Here is a 26,280-nt window from a genome sequence, read left to right as displayed (position 1 = left end):
GGTTGATGCCTGGGGATTTGGGTTCAGATTCCGTCACAACAGATAGTGGAATTTGCATTGATTAAAAAATATCTGGAATTAAAAGTCTGATGATGGGTTAGGTTATTCATTAGTGTCACAAGTAGGCTTACATTAAATAAAGTTACTGTGAAAATCCCCTAGTTGTTACACTCCGGCGCCTGTTCTGTTTCACTGAGGGAGAATTTAACATGGCCAATGCACCTAACCAGCATGACTTTCCGACTGTCGGAGGAAGCCGGAGCACCGAGAGGAAACCCACGCAGACACGGGGAGAATGTGTAGACTCCGCACAGACAGTGACCCAAGCCGGAAATGTCCGTTGACCTCGGGCAGGATTTTACGGTTTCAGGATGAGTGAGGCCGTAAAATCCAGTTCGACTTGTTGCACTGATCCAACTCCCATGATTGGTAGAACTTACTTCCAGTGGCAGTTGGCTGCTGATTCAAGTCCCAAGCTACTTAAAACATTATTTCAAAAATAAGTGCATCTCTATCGATCTTTTTGAGAAAATAACAGATGTCAACTTTGTCCATTATTCACCACCATGTACATCTGTTTCTGTTACATGGCAATATCTTATGAAAGAACATTTACAGACCATCATGTGATATGATTTGTTAATTCAGTTCCAGATACAGTTCTCGTACTGATCTTTGCTCAGTGTGCTCACAAATGTCAACAACAAAGCCTTCTATTAGGAAATGAACAAAAATATTAATCATTGAAAGTTAATTTTCAAGAGATCAATCTTATCATGAAATAAACAATGAGCACCATGTTTCAGTGGAAAGAAATGTTGTTGAGCCAAGAAGCTTAATTTGCCAACCATATTTTGCATCATAAAGTAAACATGTTTCAGGCTTTCATCATAAGTATCACCTTAGACACTTGGCCCTTAAATTCCGCACAAGTTCTCCCAGTCTTTGGGCATAGGTTTCAAGTGACAATTTTTCTTGGGGTTTTACTCATATTCTGTTGTGAAAACAGGAAATACTCCCTGGAGTTGCAGGCCTATCTACTTTAAGCTTGCTGGTTATGCTGTGGCAAGTATTTTTAAATTCATTCAAGGGATCGGGGCTTCGTCGGGTTCATTGCCCATCGCAAATTGCCCTTAATAAGGTGATGGTGAGCTGCCTTCTTGAGTCACTGGAGTCCATGCGATGTAGGTGCACCCACAGTGCTGTTAGGGAGAGAGTTCCAGTAACTGTGAAGGAACGGCAATATATTTCGAAGTCAGCATGGTGAGGAACTTCTAGGTGATAGTGTTCCCATGTATCTGCTGCCCTGTCCTTCGACACAATGATCATTTGACCAAACAATATTGTTCTAATTAACATGACAGTTGTTTCTTCTTCTGTTAAAATTATTACCAATATGAAGATTTAATGACTCCTTTCAGCAGCAGATGTAGAATTGAGCAAAGATCACCTGCAGCAGAAATATGCTGCATCACCTACTGGTTTGAACAAAGTTGTAGTAATTCAGCCAAATGCCAGTTTCCCGTCACCAACGCCCTTTATTGTACACCACAGACACCCTATACCCCAGGACCAACAACAATGGTCCGGGCTGAATAGCAGCTTTAAAAATCCACACTGACCTCTTCTTATTGGGTGAGCCATCGCTCGCTCAATAAGGAAGCTTGTACTCCACAAAGCCCAAGAGGAGATCTATCGAAGATTTCCCATAGCCTTCGTGACCATCATAACATCCCTCCCCACTTAGGTCCGTGTCTCTCCCAGCACCCCCACTTGGAGAACTTCCTTTCCGTCGCTTAGCGGTCGGTCTGAAGTCTGGACTGGGTCAAGCAATGTAAACCAAGCAGGGGACCTGTGTTCCTGGAGAGAGCGTCGCAGGGTTACCGATGCGGGTTCTTCCTCAGGTTCCACTTCAGCCTGGAGGCTCACTACTCCAGCTTCCATTTCCAAGTCCAAACCTTCACTATCCGGAGGGACCAATGCAGAGTCAGCTTTGAGACAAGGGCTGGTACTGGCATTGGCTACCTCCATGGCCAGTCATGAGGCCTGCTGGGCATGGACTCCCTGGCTCCGAGATTGTCCAAATGCTTATTTAAGGTTTTACCCTGGACTTTGACCTTGTAAGATACTGGTCCTCTTTTCTCCATAACAATCCCAGTGATCCAACTGAGACCATCCGTTAAGTTGTTCACGTGAACTGGATCATGCTTTGTAAAGTTCTTTCTGTCCTTGCAGAATCATAATTTCTCTTTTAGTTTCTTAGTGGGACTCCACTCTCCCTGTCAGGGTTGGGATTAGCAGGCTTAATCTGGTATGAAGCAGTCATCCCATTAACAGCTCTGCTGGGGCAACACCTGTTGTGTGCAGTGTGGTCCCGTAATCAAACAAAAATCGTGCCAGTTTGGTCTCCATGGAGGCTGCTGGTTGTTTCTTCATGCTATTTTTGAAGGTTTGAATTGCCCATTCTGCCAGTCCATATGACGATGGGTGACAAGATGCAATTGGGATGTGTCGGGTACCATCGGAGAGCACAAAGTTCTGGAAATCATTGCGAGTGAAGGCCATGCCATTATCGGAAACTAGGACTTCCGATGTTCTGTGTGCTGAAGCTTTGTCATAATTTCTGAATCATAACCCTGAGAAGTCATGGAGTCCATGCAGCGCAACACCAACAACTTGGAGTGTGCGTATACCATGGTTAAAAACATGGAAGCCATAATGGGCCCCGCAAAGTCCACATGTACATGCACCCATGGCCTGCCAGGCTGTTCTCACTGGTGTAGGGAGGCTGAGGGTGGGAGTTTTTGATTTTCCTGGCACCAGGCACATCCCTTCACCAAGTCCATGATGTCAGAGACAATCCCGGGCTACTAGACGTAAATCTTCACCAGCATCTTCATTTTTGATACTTCCGGATGACCAATATATAGTTCCATTAATAATGGACACACAGTCATCACAACCTCCTCCAATGTTGGTGAAGGATCCAGGCTTGTGGGCAATGGGAGTCACCTCAGTGTGTCAGCATTAGCTATCCAGCCTTTAGGGCAGTGTTCCAGAAGATATTCAGAGGCCGCCAGTAACAAGGCCCAGCGCTGAATCCAAGCAGAGCCAACAGGGGGTGGGATTGCCTTGTCCTCTTTGAAGAGGCCCAATAAGGGTTTATGGTTGGTAACTACAAAAACATCGATCATAGACACTTTGGTGGAACATTTTCCACACCAAATACAACCCTTCTTTCTCAATCTGAAAATACCTTTGCCCCATTTCTGCACCTGGAGACATACCCAATGAGCTTTTCCGTCCCGTCTTTCCAGCGATATGAGAACAATGTCCTAACCCCATATGGGGAAGCATCACAAGTCGAATCCAAGCATCCTTAGGGTCGAAATGGGCCAGTAGGTTAGATGGCAGTGGCTGATGTTTAACTTTAGAGAAAGCCTTTGCCTGCAGAGCTTCCTAGAACCATCTCTGGTATTTTCGTAGCAGGGCATGCAAGGGGATCAGCATGGAAAACAAGTATGTGTTAAATTTTCCATAATCATTTTCTGATCCCAGGAAGGATTTTAACTCTGTGGTGTTCCTTGGGCTTGGTGCTTCCTTGATGGCCTTTACCTTATCCTCCAATTGATGTAATCCCTTGCCATCCAATCGGTAGCCTAATAGGTTACTTCAACCACTTGGAAAATGCATTTCTCCCTCTCCAAGTGAACTCCCGCTCTAGAAAATCTCTGCAAAACTTATAAGTTGGCCAGGTGTTCCCATTCCAAAGCCCCCGGGACCAAGACAGCATCTGAGTATACTGCTACTTTGGGTAGCCCCTGAAGGATGTTCTCCTTAACTCTTTGGAAAATAGCACATGCTAATGAAAGTACAAAGGGCAAGCAGATATATTCACAGGATCCCTGACGCATGTTGATCGGTACATAATTTCAGGAGGACTCGTCCAATTCAAGCTGGAGATAGGCGTAGCTCATGTCCAACTTGGAGAACGTGTTGCTGCCTGTTAACTTCGATTCGGGGCATGGATTACCTAATGAGTTTGGAGACCCAATTGACTGTTAGTTTATAATCCCCACAAAGACAGACTGATTTGTCGGGCTTAAGAACGGAGACGACAGGTGCAGCCCATTCTGCAAATTGCATGGGCCTTAAAATATTCAGGGGCGATTCTCCCAGCCTAGACCATAAGACCATAAGACATAGGAGCAGAATTAGGCCACTCGGCTCATCGAATCTGCTCCGCCATTCAATTGCAGTTCCATTCCAGAAATGGGCGTAGAGCCGAATACATTTTTAAAATTAGAATCAGCATCTTATTAGTGGCCCTGGGACTGAAGTCTCAGGATCCGCAAGAGTCTCCGCCCCTGCCAGGAGTGTTTCACTCCAGCGGGGTTTACAATAGCTCCTCACTAGCAGGGAGCTGGCGGCTCGACCCCCTGGAGAGAGGGGGAGGGCCATGGAGGCCCCCTAGGAGGTCGAAGGTGTGTCTGTGTGCCAGCGATGTGGCAGTCGTGGGGATGGCCAGCGATCGAGTTGGCCAGTGATCGAGAGGCCGGCAGTGTGGGGCTACTGCGCATGCGCCCATCTCCGCTATGACAGATCAGCACATGAGCAGTGGCCCACTCAGCGCTATGCTGCCGGCTTCTCCAGCAGGAATAAGCCCCGCCCACCACTTTTCAGAGTGATTCACGCTAGTGCACTCTGCAGTGCACAGAGTGTGGGAGATTCATTTTGAAAATCCCATTGAAAAAACTAGCGCGATTTACTCCGGTTTTTATGCAAATTTGATACTTAAAATTGTTTTTGGGAGAATCCCACCCCTAAACTTTTAAGATGTGGAGACGCCGGCTTTGAACTGGAGTGGGTACAGTAAAAAGTCTCATAAACCAGGCTAAAGTCCAACAGGTTTGTTTGGAATCAAGAACTTTCGGCATGCTGCTCCTTCATCAGGTGACTCACTTGATGAAGGAGCAGCACTCCAAAAGCTTGTGATTCAAAATAAATCTGTTGGACTTTAACCTGGTGTTATGAGACTCCTTACTAAACTTTCAAGGCGCCCTAGTTTAGTTTCCACTTTCTCCAGCATGGAGTATGGGACTGCTCCAGCTCTGAAATACATAAGTAGTGTGAGTCAATGTAGATCTCGGCCTTGGCTCCTTTTATTTTTCCCAGGCCCTCTTGGAAAACGCCAGGGTATCTACTGATAACTTCATACACTCCCCTCCATGCCTAACCTGAAGATCTTCAACCAGTTCAGCTAGATCTACTGGAGCCCCATAAGGCTTGGTCTGTACAAAAATGAGGTGAGCTGCTTCTAAGTTACTAGAGCCATTTTTTTGTAAAGGTTCCCCTGTGTAGGTGGCTAGTCTGGCCTTCATACCTTCCAACCTCAAGAGTTGGATGCCCGATTAGAGGTGCTTATATGTCTGTTCTCTGATAATGGAAGCAGCTCCTGTGTCACCTCCGTCTTCAAGGGATGGCCATACGCTGGTAATTCTACCATTATCAGGGCAACTTTTGTTGTGATGATACAATTCAGTAGTAATGTCGATGTCTCTGGAAGAGGGGATACCTACATGGTAAGCTCAGGTATTGGCCTCAACTTTCTTCCGAGGCAGCACACATTTTGCCTGTTCCTGAAGCTTCAATTTGGCTGTCACCTTTGACAGTGCTTTCAGTAATCCGTTGTCTGTCAACTGCACCTTTCTGGAGTATGTTCTCTAATATTCTTGGGGTTGTCATTGCCTTTTCTTGACTGTCTGATGGTGACATTAGAGTTCCTATATCGAAAGGGGCCCTTTAACACCTGATTTACACAAGCATTCTCCATTGAAAACTGATTACATGAGGTTCCACCACCCCCTAGTTGGAGGACATTGCTGCTCGATGTAATTCCTGAGCCACTTTTTTTGCATTTTCAAGTGTTAAGGCTATTTCAATGCCTTTTTTATAGTCAAATTGGGTTCTGCCAACAGCTTCTTTTGGGTGATTAGGTCATTTATGCAACATACCAATCTGTCGCACAACATTTCATGAAGCAGTGGTCCAAATTAACAATATTCAGCCCATTTCCACAACCTAGCCTGAATTCAGTGACAGGTTCCCCAGGGGTTTTCTTAGCCACATTGAAGTGATATCTTTGTAGGATTACAGAGGGCTTCAGGTTAGGGTGGTTTTTCACCAGGTCTAATAGCTCATTAAATGTTTTTCAGTCAGGGGCATTCAGATAGGTCAGACTTTTTATCACGCTGAAAATCAATGCCTCACATGCCGTCAGTAATATCACCTTTTGATTTTTGTTTCCTTTAATGGTGTTAGCATGGAAGAAGGAACACATACTGGACCCAGTCTTACCCACTGGAGTCATAGGGTTCAAGTTTTGTGAAAAGTGGTTGTCCGGAGGGAGAGATGCAGAGAAAGATTTTTCTCCTCGCTGCCAATGTGGTAATTCAGCTAAACACCAGTTTCTCGTCACCAACACCCTTTATTGTGCACCAGAGAAGGGCCACGTCTGCGGCTTACAGCCTGACAGTCTACACCTCGGCACCTATAACAACAGTACAGACTGCGCAACAAGTTTAAAAACTCCCGCTGACTGCTTCTCATTGACTAAGTCGCTGCTTGCTCAATAAGGAAGTCGTACTCCACAAAGTCCATGGGGAGATCTATTGCTGATCCCCTGTGGCCTTCGTGGCCATGATAACAAAGGTCTATGTCCATTTTTTTAAATGCTGTTTAGCAATGAAGTCCAAATAGACTTGGAGTTCAAAAACATGTTTTTAATTTTGTGTTTATTGATTTTCGACCATCTTCTTTCCTCAATGGTAAAGAGTAGGGGTAAAGTTCAGTGCAAAAGTATAAACTTGACTTGTACATTACTGACATAAGTTACACTTTTCTTAAACCCAGAATCGTATAATCATAGAATTGTTGCAGTGTAGAAAGACGCTAGTTGGCCTGTTGTCTATGTCAGCTCAGTTACTCTTAATTCCAGCCTTTTCTCCGTAGCCCTGCAATTATGTTTTCTCTTTGGATAATTATCCAATTCTATTTTTAAAATCATTATTTAATCTGCCCCCACCACACCTCCAGGCAGTGCATTCCAGATCTTAACCACTCACCTTTCGTCATTTTCCCCCATTTACCTTAAATTGATGTTCTCTGGTTCTTGATCTCTCCGCCAATGGTGGCAGTTTCTCTCTCTATCTATTCTGTCCAGACCCCTCAAGATTTTCAACACCTCTATCAAATCTCTGCTCAGCCTTCTCTCTCTTTAAGGAGAACAGCCCCAGCTTCTCCAATTAAAGTCAATCATCTCTAGACCCATTCTTGTAATTCTTTTCTGCACAATCTCAAATATATTCACATCTTTCTCAAAGTGGGGTGCCCAGAACTGGATACAATATTCCACTGTTTTATAAAGATAACTTCCAAGCTTTTGTATTCTGTGTCTCTATTTAATAAGCCCAGGATCCTGCATGCCTTATTAATCATCTTCTCAACCTGTACTGTCACTGTCAACAATTGGTGCACATATACCCTAGGTCCCTCTGCTTTTGCACCACCATCCCGCCCCCCCCCCCCCCCGCCTCCCGTAGAACTGTATCCTTTATTTTTTATCGCCTTCCTTTGTTCCCCGACCAACTGTTTCATATATACAATTCTTAAATTTCATCTGTCACATGTCCTGCTATTCCTCCAGCCTACCTCAGTCTATCACTATCTTCTTCGCTGTTAACATGATGTGCAAATTTTGAAATTGTGTGATGCACCTTAGGTCTAGGTCATTCATGTAGATCAAGAAAAGCAGTGGCTCTAAAACTGATCCTTGGGGGAAAAAACATCTGTTCACCACTACTTTTTGGGCACAATTTTACATTCCCCCACCAGCAGGTTTGTAGGCGAGGGATGGCCATAGAACTTTTCAGCGAGCTTTCCCACTGGACTCCTGCCTACTCTGACCTCTCCTCAATTTTACACTGAGACAGGAGGGGCCCTAAGATGTCAAACTATTGACCACTTCAGGATCGTTTCCCATCCAGCCTCAATTTTCAGGGAAATCCTACCAGTCCAAAAGTCCTGGCTTCTGTTTTCCATCACTCAACCAACTTTGAATCCATGAGGGTGATTCTCCCAAAAGTGCTGAACTGGCGAGATAACTGGTCTAGATCACGACTGTTTTTTCAGTGCAACGTCAGACCCAAATCTCCCCACTCTGTGCAATGCAAGGCCCAACCTGGCCAGCCCAGGACCCTCACAGTGCTGTTCCTCCTGACACCACCATCGCCTGATCGCGGCCCCCACAACAATTCCCAGGCCAGCCCCGACCGCTACCACCCCGCCCTGTCCCAGAGTGTCCCAATCTCCAGGCTCCCCTCCCCCCACCAGCAGTGGCGATCCCCCCACTTACCTCTCTTCCCACTGGTTTCCAGCGCAGTCCCGACTGCGCCTGTTTTCTGGCTTTGGGAGACACGCATGCGTTGGGAACACATGTGCGAATCCCGCGAAATGGCCAATACGCGCATCTCCCGACCCAACCCGCCAGAAAATTTGTGGGTCGCGATGGGAGAATCGCCCCCCTCCCCCACCCCCATGTTTCCACCATCTGATCTATTCCACGGGTTTTAACTTTGCTGACAAGACTATTCTGTGGCACTTTATCAAACACCAAATGCAAGTCCATTTAAACTACGTCAAACAAATGAGGCGGGATTTTACGGCCTCACTCGGACGAGACTGTAATTTCCCGCCCGAGGTCAACGGAGATTTCTGTTGTTGGATCCTCGCCCGGGCCAATTACATGGCAGGCGAGTTGGTAGAATTCCGGCCATGATGTTTCATCAACCCTCTGTTACCTCTTCAAAGCTCTCAATTAGTTAAACACAATTTACCCTTAACAACTCTATGCCAATTTTCCTTAATTAATCCACATTTGTTCAAGTGACTGTTAATTTTGTCCCACATTATCATTCTAAAAGCTTTCCCTCCACTCTGGTTAAACAGATCGGCCTGTTGATACTGGGCTTATCATTATAGCTGTTTTGAACCAGGGTGTAACTTCTGCATTTCTCTATTCTTCTGGAACGAGCCTTGTATAGAACTGCGGATTTTACTTTTCAGTTGCTACCCATGCCAGTACTGCAACTATAAATAGAGTTACTATGAAAAATTAAGGATCTGGGAAGGAAATCTTTTCTATTGACGTTCTTCCTTAAAAATACTTTGTACTTCCCATAAAAATGATGGCTTAAACAATGGCTTGACGTTTTTATTGTTGACCTCAAAATTTCCAATAAACCTATGCCAAATATTAGAAAATACTCCATATATAATTATCTGCCAGACTGGTTACATATTACAAAGTCCTCCATTTTTCATAAACTGTGGCTTCATGGATCTAAACATATGATTTTTGTCTCTTCTAATTTTTCTATTTTCCCTTCTCTCTTTCCCTGACAGTAATGACTTGTTGCTGGGATATGGTTCCGTGGTTGCTAGTCACTTGCACAACTGGCCATTATTCATGTATGAACTTTGACAGTGAACAACAGCAGTCTATTTAACCTCAAGAAGTATCATTACAGAGATAATGTTCCCACCAATATTTACAAGCATTACAAGCAAATGTTACAAGTTTTTTTGATCTGGAGTGAGTACCATAGCCGATGTTACTTTCACTAACACTGAGACTAATCGTACCACCTCTATCCTTGCCCTGAATTAGTTCAGCTAACTCATTAAAGGCCAGTCATTCTCAGACGGGATCTTTCTCAAAAACTCACTAGGTAAATCTTTCTGAAGCAGCTTGGAACTCACATCAAATCATGGAATATGTTTATCTAAATCAATGTTGTGATGTTCACAGCACATAAATACGCATTAATCATTTATTTAAAAGACCGATGTTTTCCTCCTTGGCATCATTTATTTTACTGATTGATTTTTCAATCGATTTCTCTCCTTTCTCCAAACTATCCATTTGAGTCTATCTACTCCTTTTATCTCCATTTCAGCTCAGGCTTCTGTTCCAGATTCACACATGTATCATTCATTCCCTCTTGCCTCCAATTATTTTTAGTTTTTCTCACTTTCCTCTATTTCAGATGTTTTTCCACTTGTCTGAACTATACACTGGAAAAGCACAGAGAAGGGAATCGAAAGCATAACTCCAAGATTCCCAGCAACTCGTAATTAAAAGAAAATGGATTCGAAGCAAACTTGTCATTCCTCACTTCAGTATAATTAATCTGGTCATGAATGGGGAATGCATAAAATTACTTGTTCAATGACATGAAGTTTTCATTCTATGCAGTCAAAATGTATCATTACCTCTTGTGCACTCTGATCCACAAGCTTAATGCTGCTGTGTTCTGGAGGAACTGATGGTGGAAGGGGTGCTCTGCGTTTTTTTACGTCTGTCATTTGAGATATTCTCAATATGTTGCTGGCAGAAAGTGATGGATTCCAACTGGATGATCGCGCAGTAACAGTTGGTGTGGATGGAGCTGTTGAATAGTCCTGCAGTTAGTAGAGAAAGAATTGATTAACCAGTGATGACAAAAATAATGTACATACTCTTTTAGTTAAACTAGTTAACTAAATTAAACTCAGGGACAAATTAAAAGAGCAACCCCAAAAATAATGCATATACATAAGTTTTAAAAATGACTTAGCGATGTAAAGGTTGCATCAACTATCTGCAGTACTGGATGGCCATTTTGGGTTAAAATGATTATCAACTCAGCATGGTGATGCAGTAGTTAGCACTGCTGCCTCACAGTGCCAGGGATCCAGGTTCAATTCTGGCCTTTGTTCACTGTCTGTGTGGAGTTTGCACGTTCTCCTGTGTCTGCGTGGGTTTCCTCTCACACCGCAAAGATGTGCAGGTTAGGTTGATTGGCCATGCTAAATTGCCCCTTAATGTCAGGGGAATAGCAGGATAAATATGTGGGGTTATGGGAATAGGCCTGGATGAGATTGTGGTTGGTGCAGACTCGAAGGCTGAATAGCCTCCTTCTGCACTGCAGGGGTTCTATGATTCTATCCTATGAACTCAACAAATAACAGAAAATTACATTATTTTAGCTTCAATACAAATAAGCTCTCGGATGAAACTTCATGTAACTGTACTTGTTATACCATCCCATGTATAACTGCAACATATATCAAAATAAAAGCAGTGAGATTCTCGCAGAAGTTCTTGGAGTTGGTAGTGTTCCCATAAAAATACTGCTCACCCTTCTGATAGGTGGAGCAGAGGGGTGCGGGATACTGCCAAATGATCTTGGTGAGTAGTTGCAGGGCATTCTGCAGATCATTCTCACTGCAGCTATGCAATGGAGGAGCAGAGCCTTGTGACAGAGCCACCAATTAAGCAAGGTAGATGGTGTTGACCTTCTTGACATGCCTGCCATCCATCCAGGGAAATTGTGAGAATTTTATCACACTCTTGACTTGAGTCTTGTGCATGGTGAGAAGCCACTTGTCACAGGGTATGTAGCTTTTACCTACTCTTGCAGCTCTTTTTTGGCTTGGTTTATTTGTTCAGCTTTGGATTAATAGTAACCTCCAATAACAGGTCTATGAAGAAGCATCTAATTTGTACAATGAAGGATGGGGAAGATTGCACTGATAGAGTCATAGAGGTTTACAGCATGGAAACAGGCCCTTTGGCCCAACTTGTCGATGCTGCCCTTATATTTTTTTTAAACCCCTAAACTAATCCCAATTGCCCGCATTTGGCCCATATCCCTCTATACCCATCGTACCCATGTAACTATCTAAATGCTTTTTAAAAGATAAAATTGTACCCACCTCTACTACGACCTCTGGCAGCTTGTTCCAGACACTCACCACCCTCTGTGTGAAAAAATTGCCCCTCTGGACACTTTTGTATCTCTTTCCTCTCACCTTAAACCTATGCCCTCTAGTTTTAGACTCCCTGATCCTGTAAATCTTTAGGAGACTAATTTCTGAAAGAATATTTGGCATGCATCACTTCACATATGATTACAGGCTTATTCAAATATGTATGACAGATAACCAATTGTGGAAGGTATTATGTGAAAATATCTGTGAATTATTGGGATTTTTGAACATTTCTGCATAAAAATCATTTGGAAGATCTGCATTTAATCATTGTTTGCACAAAGTGTATAAACACATTCCTTTTATGCACAAGACAAAAGGGTGGTTAAACCATTAAGCCGTTTGGCACGAAAGAAACAGGAATGGACCTTTTCATCTCAAGCATGTTCCACCAATTAAGTCCAGGCTGCACCTCAGCTCCATTTAATCCCCATTTCCCCATATCAGTTGATATCCTTATCTAACAAAAATCAATCTTTCAGATGCAACTACCCTTGTCCAGATTTCACTCCTGAATTACCTTGCTGTAATTTTACCATTATGTCCCCTTGTTCATTCTTCCACCAGAGGATTTTTTTCCTGCCTATTTACCATACCAAATTTCTAATTAGCAAATGATAATTTAACCCTCCAAGTCCTGGTGAACCTGCACTCCGCCAAGCGAAGTTCCCTCTAATTTTTATTTTGTTGTGCATGGCCTCTTTATTTCCACGTGCAATGCCTTTAAAATTTTTCTGTGGCTACGTAAGTGCATAATCTTAAAGGGGATAACTTGTGAATGACTTGTGCTATGCTTCCCAGGTTGCTGTGTGGCCATGCACAGAAAAAAAGGAACACTGACTCCAAGGTTAAAATATCCTTCCTGGGGTGTGGTTTGCCCTTACTGCTTATACAATCTGAAAATAATTTTATATGATTGAAGCATAACTTCCTCTCCATTGTATTCCAGCTTCCTTGAACTAAGGTTAACATTCCAAATGCCTTGCTGATGGATTTTTGTACCTGTCCATTACATTTCAATGATTTGTGTAAATGGATTCCCAAATCTCTTTGTTCCTCTAAAGTTCTGAATTTCTTCCTGTTTAGGTAATTCTCTGATTTATTTCTCTGGGTCTTGCCCATTTTGAATTCTATTCACCACAGTTCAGCCCACTCACTTAGTCTCTTATCTACATGAGCAGTGATCTCCTCTAAAGATTTACTAGATTAGTCAGTTTACATGACTTAGTCTTATTAAGACCATGCTGCCCCTCTATGGTCAATTCCTGTCTGTTCAAGTTCTCACTGCATCCCTAATTCTAGTGGCTTCCCCACAACTGTCAGGACTGTCATTACCTCGGCGTGTATTTTATACTTCTGGGCGGGATGTGGGAGGCCAACCGAGAAATGTCCGCCAACTCCTGCCCCAAATACTGCATGTTGTGGCCTGTTAGCACCCATCAGGCAGGAAGCCAGCGAACTAGGTGAGGGAAGGGTGGGCAGTACACCAAATCAGGACTCAAGCGAGGGACATTCGCCAAGAGAGGGGTCAGGCTGAGAATCAGAATTTCTATCACAGTCATCAATTTAAAGGCCCCCTGGCACGGCCTAGCAGCTGCGCGAGAAATCTCCTTGCACAAGAAGAATTTCAATGACAGAAGATTGTTCAGAAGGCTGAACACATTAAAATATTGAAGCAGCAGCAGATCAGAGCATGTTTTTCCATTTTGATAACTACTGTGTCTGCAGAGTCTCATTCAGTACCCTTACCAGGGAGGAAAGAACATCTGAGCACACTTGTCCCATTTCCTTTCTGAATAAGAAGTGTTCAGAAAAAGACTCATATTCTGCCCTTGAACCATGTTTGTCTCTCCACCAGGGTGGAAGCTTAATTTCTAGTTTTACGTATGCCAGGGTAAAAGGAGGATGGGAAGTTGGAGTGGCCCATTCCAAGGACAATTCCATGGTTCACCGATGCCCTCCTTCAGGCTGTGAATGATCAGCGGATGGATCCTCATTCCAGCTGATGGGAAGGGGAGACCTCCCCACCAGACCAAAGATGAAACTTCAATAGAGATCAGAAACCATGAGGCCATCCGTTGGACCTGGTTGCAGTGTCATGAGAGGCTCAGCGACCTATATTATGAAGCCAGACTAGACCCCAACAGTTTGCTATTTCTGGCATTAGTGTGAGGATAAGATATTTCACTCCAGGTGAGATTCTACTGACAGACTCGGAAGGTTTTAGCAAAGCAAACTTTATTTAACAATACAGTTCAACTATAACAAATGAGTCAGCTTAACATTTAACATTTTAACAATATTTAAATGTGACAAGGTACAATTCTTAACTGCTAACTATCTCTATTAGTTACAATTCATGTAATATTCCTCTTACAGACTTAAAATCCCTCTTCAAAATCATTTAGCAAACAACACAGGCTTATGTGCTTGTACTTGTTAACAGTCCTAGAGCAGGAAAGAACTTTTCAGAGCGAGAGAGCCACCTCTTTTAAACAGCTCCAGTCACATCCCCACTCGCTGTGAAGACAGACCAACGGTAACCTCTGAGGTGGAGGAGGAAGCCTCGGAGGGTACACTGTCACATCTTTGCACCGCACCTCATACTAGCACAGATGCATGCACCTTGGTGGATTTGTGCAACTTGGCTGTAAGAGAACCACACACTTTTAAGGGCACATCACAGTTACAGGACCAACTGTCAGAGACTGTGAAAGTGCAGGCCTCTGACACTTGTAGGAGTGATGGAAGTGACCTAGATGATGAGCCCTGGCTGATGACAAGCCTCTGGAATCATCCATCACGTGGCAGATGCTGGACATATAGTGCGAGGTACATGGAAATGTGACAGAGCTTCTCATGAGTTGCGCGCACTGGTACGGATAGTGGAGGAGTCCATCCAAACTGTGAGTGTTGTGATCACCCTCTCTTCAGAATGCATGGCTTATTCTATTGAGAGGCTGGTGATTGCCATGGAGAGCCAACCCCAGGAGCTCACAGATGAGATACTGGGTATGGCTTCTAAGCTGCACTCCATCACCTTGTACATGAACTCTGCTGCCCAAAGCCAAATTGAGAGAAGGACAAAGCATCTGGATTTACTTCCAGGACATGGTTCCTCACAAAAAAGCCAGGGAGAGACCTCAGGGTGGCACTTCTGATGGGAACAGCCTCTCCTCCACCCCATTGTCATTAGCAAAAATACCTCAGAGTGCTCCAGCAATACTGTGCAGGGCACGCCAGGGCCCGCATGGCCTCAAAAGACACCCGCTAAAGTCAACCCAGGCAAAGAGGCATAACAGTCAGCAGCCTGTCTCCAGTTGCTGGCTATGAAGGGAGAGCACCACACAACAGCGATCAGAAAAGATTTAAGAAAACACTTCATTCGTCACACATGGGTTCCGTATTATCAGAGGCAGTATGATGGTCTCAGGTTGGCAATGTGACGACATCACACAAGATTTTACATAAAAGCAGCAGGGCAGTGTGCCCAATTCCAATTTTAAAATTCACTCCCATGTTTCTCTTTTCCATCCTCCTTAAATAATGGAGTTACATTGGCAAACTTTCAATTGAACAGTACAATTCCCAAATCCAATTTTGAAATGTATGACCAATGTTTCCACAAATTCTATGCCTACTTCTTTAAAAAGTTAATTTGAGTTAACTAAGGAGAGCTAGGATGGATTTGTAATACACAGTGCAGGTTTGACAAAATAAATTGATTTTTTTTTGATTAAATAACAGATCAGGTTGAGGAAGACAATGGATGTTGTCCATATGGATTTTAAGGGAGTATTTTAACAAAGTAACACATAAAACACTCGTTATCAAAATAGAGGCTCATGGGTCAGTGTCATCTCCGATTTTAAAAGTGGTAAATAGTTTTATTCAGACTGGAGGGCAGTGGACAGTGTTATTCCTCAAGGTTCAGTGCTACTGACCACTGCTTTCTTTTGATATATACATATAAATGACCTGGAATACAGAGTAAAATTTGATGGCTAATGATGGTGAACAATTACAACAGGACACAGCTAGGCTACAACAGGACATAGATAGGTTAACAGAGCAGGCAGGCAAGTGGCAGATGGAATTTAATAAAGATATGTGTGTGTCAATGCATTTTGGCAGTGGGGATAAGGGGAGGCCATATAGACTAAATAGAAGAGTTCTAAATATTTCTGTATGGACAGGGGGGTTCGTGTGCATAGATCTAATTTAGCTCCTACCACTGGTATTTTTATTATCTGTGTTTGCCTCCAATGGACAGCCACTTCCTTAAGCAGTTCACTTAATATATTTACAAAAGGCTTTTATTATTCCTTATAATTACTTGCAAGTTTTTTCAGTTTTATTTTTGAAACTTTTAATATTTTTTGGGTCCATTTGTTGCTTCCTGTCTTTCTCCTGCTTCACTGGAATACTACTTTTCCCAGTTTTGCTGTGAGTCGCTTCCTTCAGCTTCATATTGTGTTTTACCTCAGCTGGATTTTCAGTCAAGGTGGATTTTTTCCTCTTTTAAGGGTGAATAGTGGCCGAGCAATTGTATTGTCGACTTCATTAAATACCTCCCCCTAATATTCTGTAGGTTTAACTATTAACCATTTACTCCACAAAAACAAAAGCAAAAACACTGCAGATGCTGGACATCTGAAGTAAGAACAAAAAGAACTGGAAAAACTGATCAGATCTGGCAGCATCTGTGGAGAGAGAAACAGAGCTAAGGGCAGAATTCTTCCATTTTGAGACTTAGGGCTGTGGTGGACTCGGGAATGTGGAGTAATTTCTGCTGCAGAGGCTGGTGGGAAACTAAACCAAATCTTCCAGCCCAGACTCACCAAGTATACAACCGTTGTTTTCAGCACCATATTCAGTGGCAGGACAGGCTTGGATGGCCTATCGTCTGCTGTCTTATCTGGGCACCATATTGAAAACGCATCCAACATCACTGACCCACCATTGAAGAAAGAAGTTGGACTGCCTGAAAAGAGAGATGAATCTTCGGGAGTACTCTAAGTCCAGAAGATTGACCTCCTGAGAATAAAGATGGATCTCCAGGAACATTCTGAGGCTGGAAGATGGACCCCTTCCAGGACATCAACTCTGGAAGAACCACCTGCAGACACTCCCTCCATCCACTTCTCTGGTGTTCCAGGGTCCAGAGTTGCAGGCAACCTCCATCCTGAACTTCGGAGGCAATACCAGACATTGTTCAGATGAGTCCCGACATCTGCACACCACATTATTCCAAACCTGTTTCAAGCTGGCTTGTTTTCCCACCGGCATTGCAGAAAATCTGGCATGGTGGGGGTCAGGCCTCCATCCGCATCCCATTAATAAGATGCAAATAAGGTTCACGCCGTCCTCTGCTGGGATTTCTAACCTGCCATGGTGGGCACCAGTGGAAGATCCTGTTGTAAATTCATGCCAGTGTGAGCCTGATTTCTGGGCCTCCTGCCACATTATCCCCACGTCCAACATCAAACCTGCCAGCGGAGACTTGGGAGAATTCCGCCTAATGTTTTCAGTCCAATATGACTTTTCTTTGGAACTGAGCAGTTTATATTAGACTCAAAATATTAACTCTGTTTCTTTCTCAAGTTTAGTCGAGTTCAACACATTCAAATTATAATTTGTTTCTTCAAAGTGGGCCTTACTGAAGCATAAAACCTTGGTTTGTATGTCATCTTCCTACTTCTCAAAGTTAATGTTAAACTCTATCATGTTATGTTCAGTTTGCTAAATGCTCCTTACTATCAGGTTATTTATTCATTTTATCTGTTATTCATTACTAAAAATAGGATGACCTAACACTTTGTCAGTTCTAGAACATAGTTATTGGAATTTTACGTCCCCTGCCCACTCGCTATAGGAATGAGATCGTAGGTGGTTGGGAAGGGATGTAATATTAGGTAGGATGGCAGTCAGTGCTGTGTTTGTTGCCTATCTGCTTCCGCTGGTGTCTTACTGGTGGTGGGGAACGTGGTGGGTGGTCCGCGCACCATTTGGCCACAAGTGTGATGGCCTTGCCTGGCTGAGCACAGCTCCAATAACCCACAATAAGTTTAACACCATCCAGAACAAAGCAGTCTGCCCGATTGGTACCCCAGCCACAAACATCCTCTCCTTCTGCCACCAACACACAGTAGCAGAAGTGTTTACCATTTACAAGTTGCACTGCAGGAACTAATGAAGACTCCTCAGACAGCATCTTCCAAATCCACAACCACTACCATCTAAAAGGACCAGGGCAGCAGATATATGAGAACACTACCACTACCACCTGCAAGTTCCCTTCCAAGTCACTCACCATCCTGACTTGGAAATATATTGTTGTTCCTTCACTGTTGCTGGGTCAAAATCCTGGAAATCTTCCCCTAACTGTGGGTGTATCTACACTACATGGACTGCAGCGTTCAAGGAGGCAGCCTCACCACTACCTTCTCAAGTGCAATTAGGAATGGGCAATAAATGCTGATTGTTCTAAGTTCCTCCCTTTCCATAAGCTCTGCATTTTCTGTTACTGTTGGGATGGAGAGATTGGCAACAAATGCTGGCCTTGCAAACAATAGGCAGGATTTTACGTCCTCACTGGTCTCGAAATTGTGAAATCACGCTCCAGGTCAACGGACCTTCCCATGCTCTGCCCCTTGCCCACTCCGATTCCCGTGACGGGCAGGGCGGTAAAATTCTGGGCAATATTTACATCCCAGTAACACATTTTTAAAAAATCAAATATTTTATACTCCCCCTCCTTAACTACAATGTCAACATTATTCCCCTACTTGTGAAGACATTCATTAAGAATTATGTTCATGTCTTCCACTTCCACAGATAACTAATCTGTTTGTCTTGAATCAGCCCTATTTTTCCATAATTATCTTCTTACTCTTTATATATTTATTAAACATTTCGGGATTTCCTTGATTTTATTTGCCAATTCTTTTTCCATGCCCTATCTTTGCTTTCTTAATTTCTTTTTTAATTTCACCACAGCTATGTTTATACTCCTTCAGCTTTCTATAGTTAAGCTTTCAGCACCTGATATAAGCTTATTTTTCTTGCCTTGTCCTGCTCTGTGTACTCTTTCCCATTTTGGGATGGGGGGGGGGGGGTGGGATGCGGTTGGAGTGTTCAGATTTGGGTGTTACATCTTTTTCTTTGTGGTAGCATATTTATTCTGAACCCTTGCTATCTCATCCTTGAATACCTCCCATTGCTCTGACACTGGTTTATCATCAAGCAAAGCCCAGCTTTGTAAAGTTGGCCTTTCCTCAAATTAAAAAATTTACTCTTCGATAACCTTTGGCCATTTCCATAACAACACTAAATCTAATTGAAATCTGATTGCTACCACCAAAATGCTTTCCTACTGATATCCTTTCCACCTGCCTAGCTTCATTCCTTAGAAGAGCAGGGCTGGAAAAGTCATAGCACTACAGCAAGTAATAGGAGGTGTTTGTTGTGGTCATAGTATATGACCTACCTGTGTCATTACAAGATAAACTCAACCACAACAAGCATGAACGGGCGCAGCCATCTGGAGTCATGCCAGAGCTCCAAAACCTCACACGCTTTAAGGAGTGAGCCCTTGAGCTAGTTAGGGAGGATGAGGACGATGCCTGCACTGCTAGTGAAGTGGGGACAGCAGAGAGATGTGAAAATCCTCAACACATATGCTGTAATTCCTCAAGTCAGTAATCAATGTTCCCTCTGTGTCCCCTGTAATGCACTAATGCCATGTCCCTTCTCTTGCACGCTGACCAGCAGAACAGGCCAACCATTCTCATGCCCCCTGGATCTACCAGACTCCAGCAGCTCAAAGAGGGACTTCTCCAACCCCACCGTTGGAAGCGTCACGGCTGTCACCCGCACCCACACCAGTGCAGAAATCATACCTCGGTGTGTCCAATAAGTAGGCAGGCTTCTGGGTCATTCACTAGTGAGCACCTCACAGCTGAAGATGCACAGCAGGTGGAGTAGGCAGGAACATCCCATGGAATCGGCATTTGGAGGGATGCCAGAGCTCTGGACCTTGGCCTTTGCTGTGCTCCTGGCTCGGTCATTCCACAGTTGCTAGGCAGAGTCACAAGTATCAGGAAGGGATAACAGTTTAATGACCTCACTTGAGGGATCATGGTCAATGAATGCACCTTTACCTACCAGGTCCTGCCAACTACATCAATAGCCTCATACATTGGTCCAATCACCAGAGCCCTTTGACCACCACCAATCTACAGAATTCAAACCTCACATTCATATGCGTCACCTCACCCTTACATAACTGAGCACTGATGAAGGCTGCATACTAACATTTAATGCCTTCCACATACTGCTAGATATTCAACAACGGCAGGCACATCAACTAAACACATTGCAAGTCACTGACACTCTTCCCCCTCTTTTGCAGGACAAGATGGTGTATAATAGACAGAAGCTTCCAGTGAACCAGTGGATGATCAGCATGGCTAGCAATAATCAGTGGTCATAACTGAGGGCATAGACAGCTGTATATTATGTTCCTACACTATGCACCTTCTCAAATCCCACTGCACTTCATCCCAAAATGACGTGCAAGCTACAATAATGTAACAATGCACCTCCTATCTTTCACTCAACATCACCTCCCACCCCCCCACTTCACTGCCCCCCCCCCACCATGTTCCCTCTCCTCAACTCTCCCCTAATGCATTTACGAATTCACAAACCCTGGCCAACCAGTGACCTAGAGAAAGATCAGACCTCTGAGAATGAAGCACCACCACTTGATTTAGCACCCATAGCCACCAGCTCCAAAGATGCACGGGCTAGGTTGATTGGCCGTGCTAAATTGACCCTAAGTGTCAAGGGGTTGGCAGGGTAAATATGTGGGGTTACAGGGATAGAACCTGGGTGGGATTGTTGTTGGTGCAGATTTGATGGGCCGAATGGCCTTCTTTTGCACTGTAGGGATTCTATTCTATGATTCTATATTAGCATTAGGCATACTTTCAAGGTTATTATGGGTATGGATATGCTCATGGCAAGGCCTTAGGCATGAATGGGCTGCAGCCAGGACAGCGAGAAAGGATAGCGTGTGTGTCAACTCACCTGAAGGCAAGATTGGTGCAGTTCAATAATGGGCCTTCAAAGTCCAAAGCTGCTCAAGGTTGTCCTACACTATTAGAAATAGAAACAGGAATTGGCCATTTGATTCCTTGAGCTTCCTTCACTACTCAATATGATCATTGCTGGTCTGGCTGTGGCCTTCATTCCACTTCCTTGTCTCTTCCTCATAACTCTGGACTCCTCTACAATTCAAGAATCTATCAATCTCAGCGTTGAATATATTCAATGAGTCAGCCTTCACTGCTCCCTGAGATAGAGAATTCCAAACACTAATCACCTTCGAAGTGAAAACATTCTTCCTCATCTCTAGCTTAAATGGGTGACTCCATAATCTGAAACTAACTTTTTGTGTTTCATACATGGGGACACCAGATCTCGCTGTACCACGGGATTCTGTAGTCCTTCTCTATTTAAATAACATTATGCTTTTTTATTCTTCCTACCAAAGGAAGAATTATCACCACTTTCTCAAATGCAATTACGGATGGTCAATAAATGCTGGCCTAGCCAGCGACACTCATATCCAGTGAAACAAAAGAAAGTACTCAACCGGTCCAATTTAACCTATCTACATCCCTTTGCAGATTCCGTGCGTCCTCTTTACAACTCGCTTTTCCACCTATTTTAGCATTGACAGAAAATTTGGCTGCAATGCGTGCTGTTTCTTCATCAAAGTCGGTAACATAGGTTGTAAATTGTCGAGGCCCCAGCATTGATGCCTGGAGAACTCCACAAGTTACAGTTTGCCAACATGAAAATGAGCCATTTATCTTGACTCGGTTTTCTGCAAGGCCAACTGTTCATTCCCCGATTGAAAATCAGCTCTCTTCCATCAGACATGCTGAAGCCACAGGGTCAGAATTGCATGGGAAAACTAATTTAGGCAAAGTAACCCATTGGCACTACGTGAAGAATGCAATGGTGATTGGTTGAGCATTTTATGCACTATGGGATGTGTTGATGGATAAAGTTGGCATGGACTGATTGTTTTGTGGTGTATGTTCAGCTGTGTAGGTTTAGCAAGGTCCAAAATGGCAGATTGGGCATCAAATCAGCATTAGGCTCTGACTGATGTCATGATCTGCCCACTTTGCATACTGCATGCACATGCACGGAATGCCCCTCTTATCATTCTTCCCTGATTCATCTGGGCCAGAAGTGGTAGGGAGCTGCTTGCCAATACTTTTTTTTTACCTGAACTGATCCCAGTAGCAGCAAAACTACAAGCACTATGGAGCCAAACTTTGAGGTCAGAAACTTTCCAATGTTAGTTAACAATAACACTGATCCAGCCAAATAGGCAGGCATGAGATGGGAACAGGTCAAAATCTCATAGTTTTAATGAACTGGTTTTCAGCTCTATTTAATTAGTTAAAATGTAATCTAGTTAAAATGTCAGAGTACCTTTTAAATATAGCATCTGCCTTCACAAAACTTGTTTGTTTTTACACAGAAAGCAGGAGAGTAATAGCAATATCATGATTTATATCTACACTCCAATGTGGTGTTTTGTCAAAGTGACCTCTGAGAAACTAGCAAACTCCAGCATAGGTCATTGCTATTTACATGGCAATGTTGCTTAGCAAGCACTTCATTTCATTAATTCAAGATATTTCCATTTATTTGAATCAGGGCACCAATCATTTCCATGTGAGCGAAAGGATAAACTTAACTGATCCACAACTGTTGACATTAAAAACAATTCCAAGAAATCTTTATAATAAAAGGAATACGAAATGTTCTCAAATAATAAACATGCCAATAATCCATTTTTGAGTTCAGCTTGTCTGATTTACATAAAGAAGGAGCTCTTGGTGCATCATCCCCCCCCACACCCCCCCCCCTCTCCCCCCCACCACCACCACCCCCCTTCCCCACTGATTCATATATAGGCCAGAAGTGGTCGGGATATTGGGCTGAAGTTTCTCACAGTGTTCAGGACCTTGAAACGCAGCAAAAAAGTGGGTCCTCAGCCTGCCAGCAGGCTTGGCTTGGCACGTTTGTCACAGATAGTCTCCTAATTGGAGGGTCTGGTAAAACTCTGCTCATTATTCTCATGTTTTCGATGACAAAGTAAATTTAAAAGCTCCATTTGGTTTTTTTTGGTACAATAAGTTTATGCTGTTAGAATACCACAAAACCTTTCAGGCTGAATCTTTCAGTGACTATCAAATTAACGTTCAGTATTTAATTAAAAGTATCCTCCAGTTCAAACGTAGATGGAAATATATTCTCTTGAGTGTTTAAAAATTAGGGCAATTTTTATTTTTGGCAGATTAACTGACTGCTACGAAAAAAGAAAGTTGCTTTTCAATGTAAAGTGTGTCTTTTGGCTTCTTCGTTTTTTGCACATAAAACAAGAATTTCAATTACCGGAAAGCTATGAAGCACGTAAGGACAAAAGGAATAACAGCAGGAGTAGACCTAACAGCTCCTTGATCCTGCTCTTCCATTCAGTGAAATTTATTACTGAACTTCTAGTCAACTCTGCTTTTCCACTCTATCCCCATGTCCTGTGATCTCCCGAATGTCAAAGAATCTATCGATCTCTGACTTGAATTTATTCTAGAGTATCCACAACTTTCTGGGGTAGAAAAAATCTAAGTTTCAAAACCCCCTAAATGAAGAAATTTCTTCTCATCTCAGTCCTAAATAGCTGCCTCCTTATCCAGAGACTATAACCACTAATTCTAGACTTTCCAGCCAGGGGAAACTGTGCCTCAGTTTCTACCCTGTAAAACAGTGGTCTACAATCTTTTTAAGCAGAAGATCAACTTCTGGCATCAAAATGCAACACAGATCTGCTCTTAAAGATTTGATTTTACTAAAACCTCCTTAAATTTATTATGCATAACACTCATCTATTCTTAGTGTGATATCTGTGCTTGCACACAATCTGAGTGCTGTGGACTCTGGGTCGTAATTTGAGATGGCCAGTCTCATACAATCCATCAAATGGGCATCTGATACTTGGACTTGATGATTTTCATCTGGGATAAAGCTATCTCAGAGAGGTCTGTGGAACCTAAGTAGGCCTTCATCATGAGTGCACACAAAGTCAGAAGAGGGTAGTTCTCTCTGTTTACAAGTCTCAAAAGTCTTTGTGCCTTGACCTAGCTTTCAGCTCTATGTCATTTTGTATGGTGATTACTTCCATGTCAAGTCCACTGTTTTGTTTGAACACTTGTTGTAATTTTGCCGTCAATTCTCCAATGTCTGCTTGAAGAAAAGGATTTGAGACAAACATAATGATGTGTTCCATCTTGTCTAACTCCTGAAATTTTCTGTTGAATTCCTTTTCCAATTTGTTCAGGTGGTCACAGAATTTATTTGGATGGAACCCATTCTGTTTGACCTGTTGTTGGATTTACTCCAGATTTGGGAAGTGCTCAGTAATTTTGTTCTTTAACTTGAACACATTTATTGCACTGACCATGTGTGACAAGTCTCTGTGCCTCCCCTGCAGTTCATGGTTCACTCATTCAATTTTGCACTTATGTCTATAAGAAGCCAAGTCTAGAAACTACACATTATCTAACAGCTCACTGTGCACCTCATTTCTTGATTTACGGAAGGTGACAATTTTAGGGAGCAGATCTCTGGAGGACTTTTCCTCGACTTGACCACCTCATATCTGCATGAAGGATTAGCTCACCATAGATGGCATCAAGCTAATCGAGTAACAATTTGAGCAAGCGATGTTGCAGAGCTCTGGCACAAATTGAGTTGATGATCTTGACAACAACTGTCATTACATGAGAAAAGTCAATAACCTTGCTCGCTAGTGGTCGCTGGTGGATAACACAGTGGTAATTGGCAAAGGAGGGTAATTCAGATCATTTCTGCAAACAAAGCTTGCATTGACACCAGCAGTTAAGGCGCATCATCAGTTGTGATGAAACCAGTTTCTTGATTGGAATGTTTTTCTCAGTCATATATCATTTAGTAAGAAGTCTCACAACACTAGGTTAAAGTCCAACAGGTTTATTTGGAATCACAAGCTTTCGGAGCGCTATTCCTTCATCAGGTGAGTGAAGGAGGTGATCCCTCATCTCCTTCACATCCCTCACATGGTCAAGGAGCAACGCTCCAAAAGCTCGTGATTCCAACGCCGGCATCTCCACATCATATGTCTTTTAAATTCGTCATGGACGTCCTCACCTCTTGTCCTCGCTTTGAGTGGCAACAGAATGAGGAAGTCCTCTTTTGTTGTTGCATCTTTGAATGCCATCTGAATGAAAACAATTTGTTTTCAAAGTATTTGAAGAGGTGTCGGCAGCAACCATCATAGCCTCTGATAACTTCGCCATTGGTGAACAGTTCCTTATGTTTCGCCAGCAGATGGCTAATCCGAAAAGACACCTTTTTTGCTAGCCTTGCCTTTAGCCACAGGTTTTGAAAAGAGTGACTATTGAGCTTGCAACATGCCCTCTAACTTCCCAATTTTATTTGTCTTAATGGTGCTGTTTAAAGGGAAATTTTCTTTAAATTTTGCCTGCATTGTCATATAATACTGTTCCAAATTACCTCTTTTACTCTGTTGACAAATGAAATGAAAGGTCTTGCCTTTGACATTCAGAAAAAGAAATTCACTTTCCCATTCCTGGTGGAAATGGAGACATTTTCACTCTTGGAGGTCCCTGGCTCCTCGTTCATCATTTTACTTCACCCAGCTTGGTCCACGTTTTGACATCTGGTTTCGGCAGTCAACGAGCTGATTCACTCGTCAGCAAAAGATGCCCGAGTCCCACACATTTGGCAGCGATTTGGCAGCCAAATCACAATCGAACTTTTGAGACTCCAGGATCAATCTGTTGATTGTGATCAATTATTTGGAGACCACTGCTGTAAAAGCCCTTTTAAAACATTATATGCTTCAATGAGGTATCTCTTATTCTTCTAAACATCAGAGAATATAGGCCTGGACTAATCACTCTCTCCTCACATGGCAGTCCACGGAACCCAGGAATCAATCTAATGTATCTTCATTACAACCCCTTGAAGGCAAGTATATTCTTCCTTAGGTGAGGAGACTAAAATTGTACACAGTACTATCAGTGTGGTTTCACCTAAGCCTTATATAATTGCATCAAAAATACCTCACTCTTAATATTGCAACCTCCTTGCAATAAAAGCGAACATTCCCTTTGAAATAAAGACTAACATTCCATTTGCCTTCCCTATTACCTGCCAAACTTGCCTGCCAGCCATTTATGACTTATGCACGAGGACCCCCAAATCCTGCTGTGCTCCTTCAGCACTGCAGCTTGCTGCAGCCTTTCTCCATTTAAATAATAT

The 26,280-nt window shown here is 43.1% G+C and overlaps 1 protein-coding gene across 7 annotated transcripts in view; it reads right to left on the bottom strand.

Annotated features, from left to right (window-relative positions):
• Positions 1 to 26,280, bottom strand: part of cobl (cordon-bleu WH2 repeat protein) — a 345,820-nt gene that overhangs the window by 97,158 nt on the left and 222,382 nt on the right. For all 7 annotated transcript variants that reach the window (XM_078236757.1, XM_078236727.1, XM_078236736.1 and 4 more), the window contains exon 6: positions 10,333 to 10,521. In XM_078236757.1, coding sequence (XP_078092883.1) covers positions 10,333 to 10,521 — 189 coding nt within the window. The remainder of the gene's footprint in view (positions 1 to 10,332; positions 10,522 to 26,280) is intronic.

The sequence above is a fragment of the Mustelus asterias genome, chromosome 2 (genome assembly GCF_964213995.1).
Source record: "Mustelus asterias chromosome 2, sMusAst1.hap1.1, whole genome shotgun sequence".
Lineage (NCBI taxonomy): Eukaryota > Metazoa > Chordata > Chondrichthyes > Carcharhiniformes > Triakidae > Mustelus > Mustelus asterias.
This window is presented reverse-complemented; position numbering and strand designations above follow the sequence as displayed.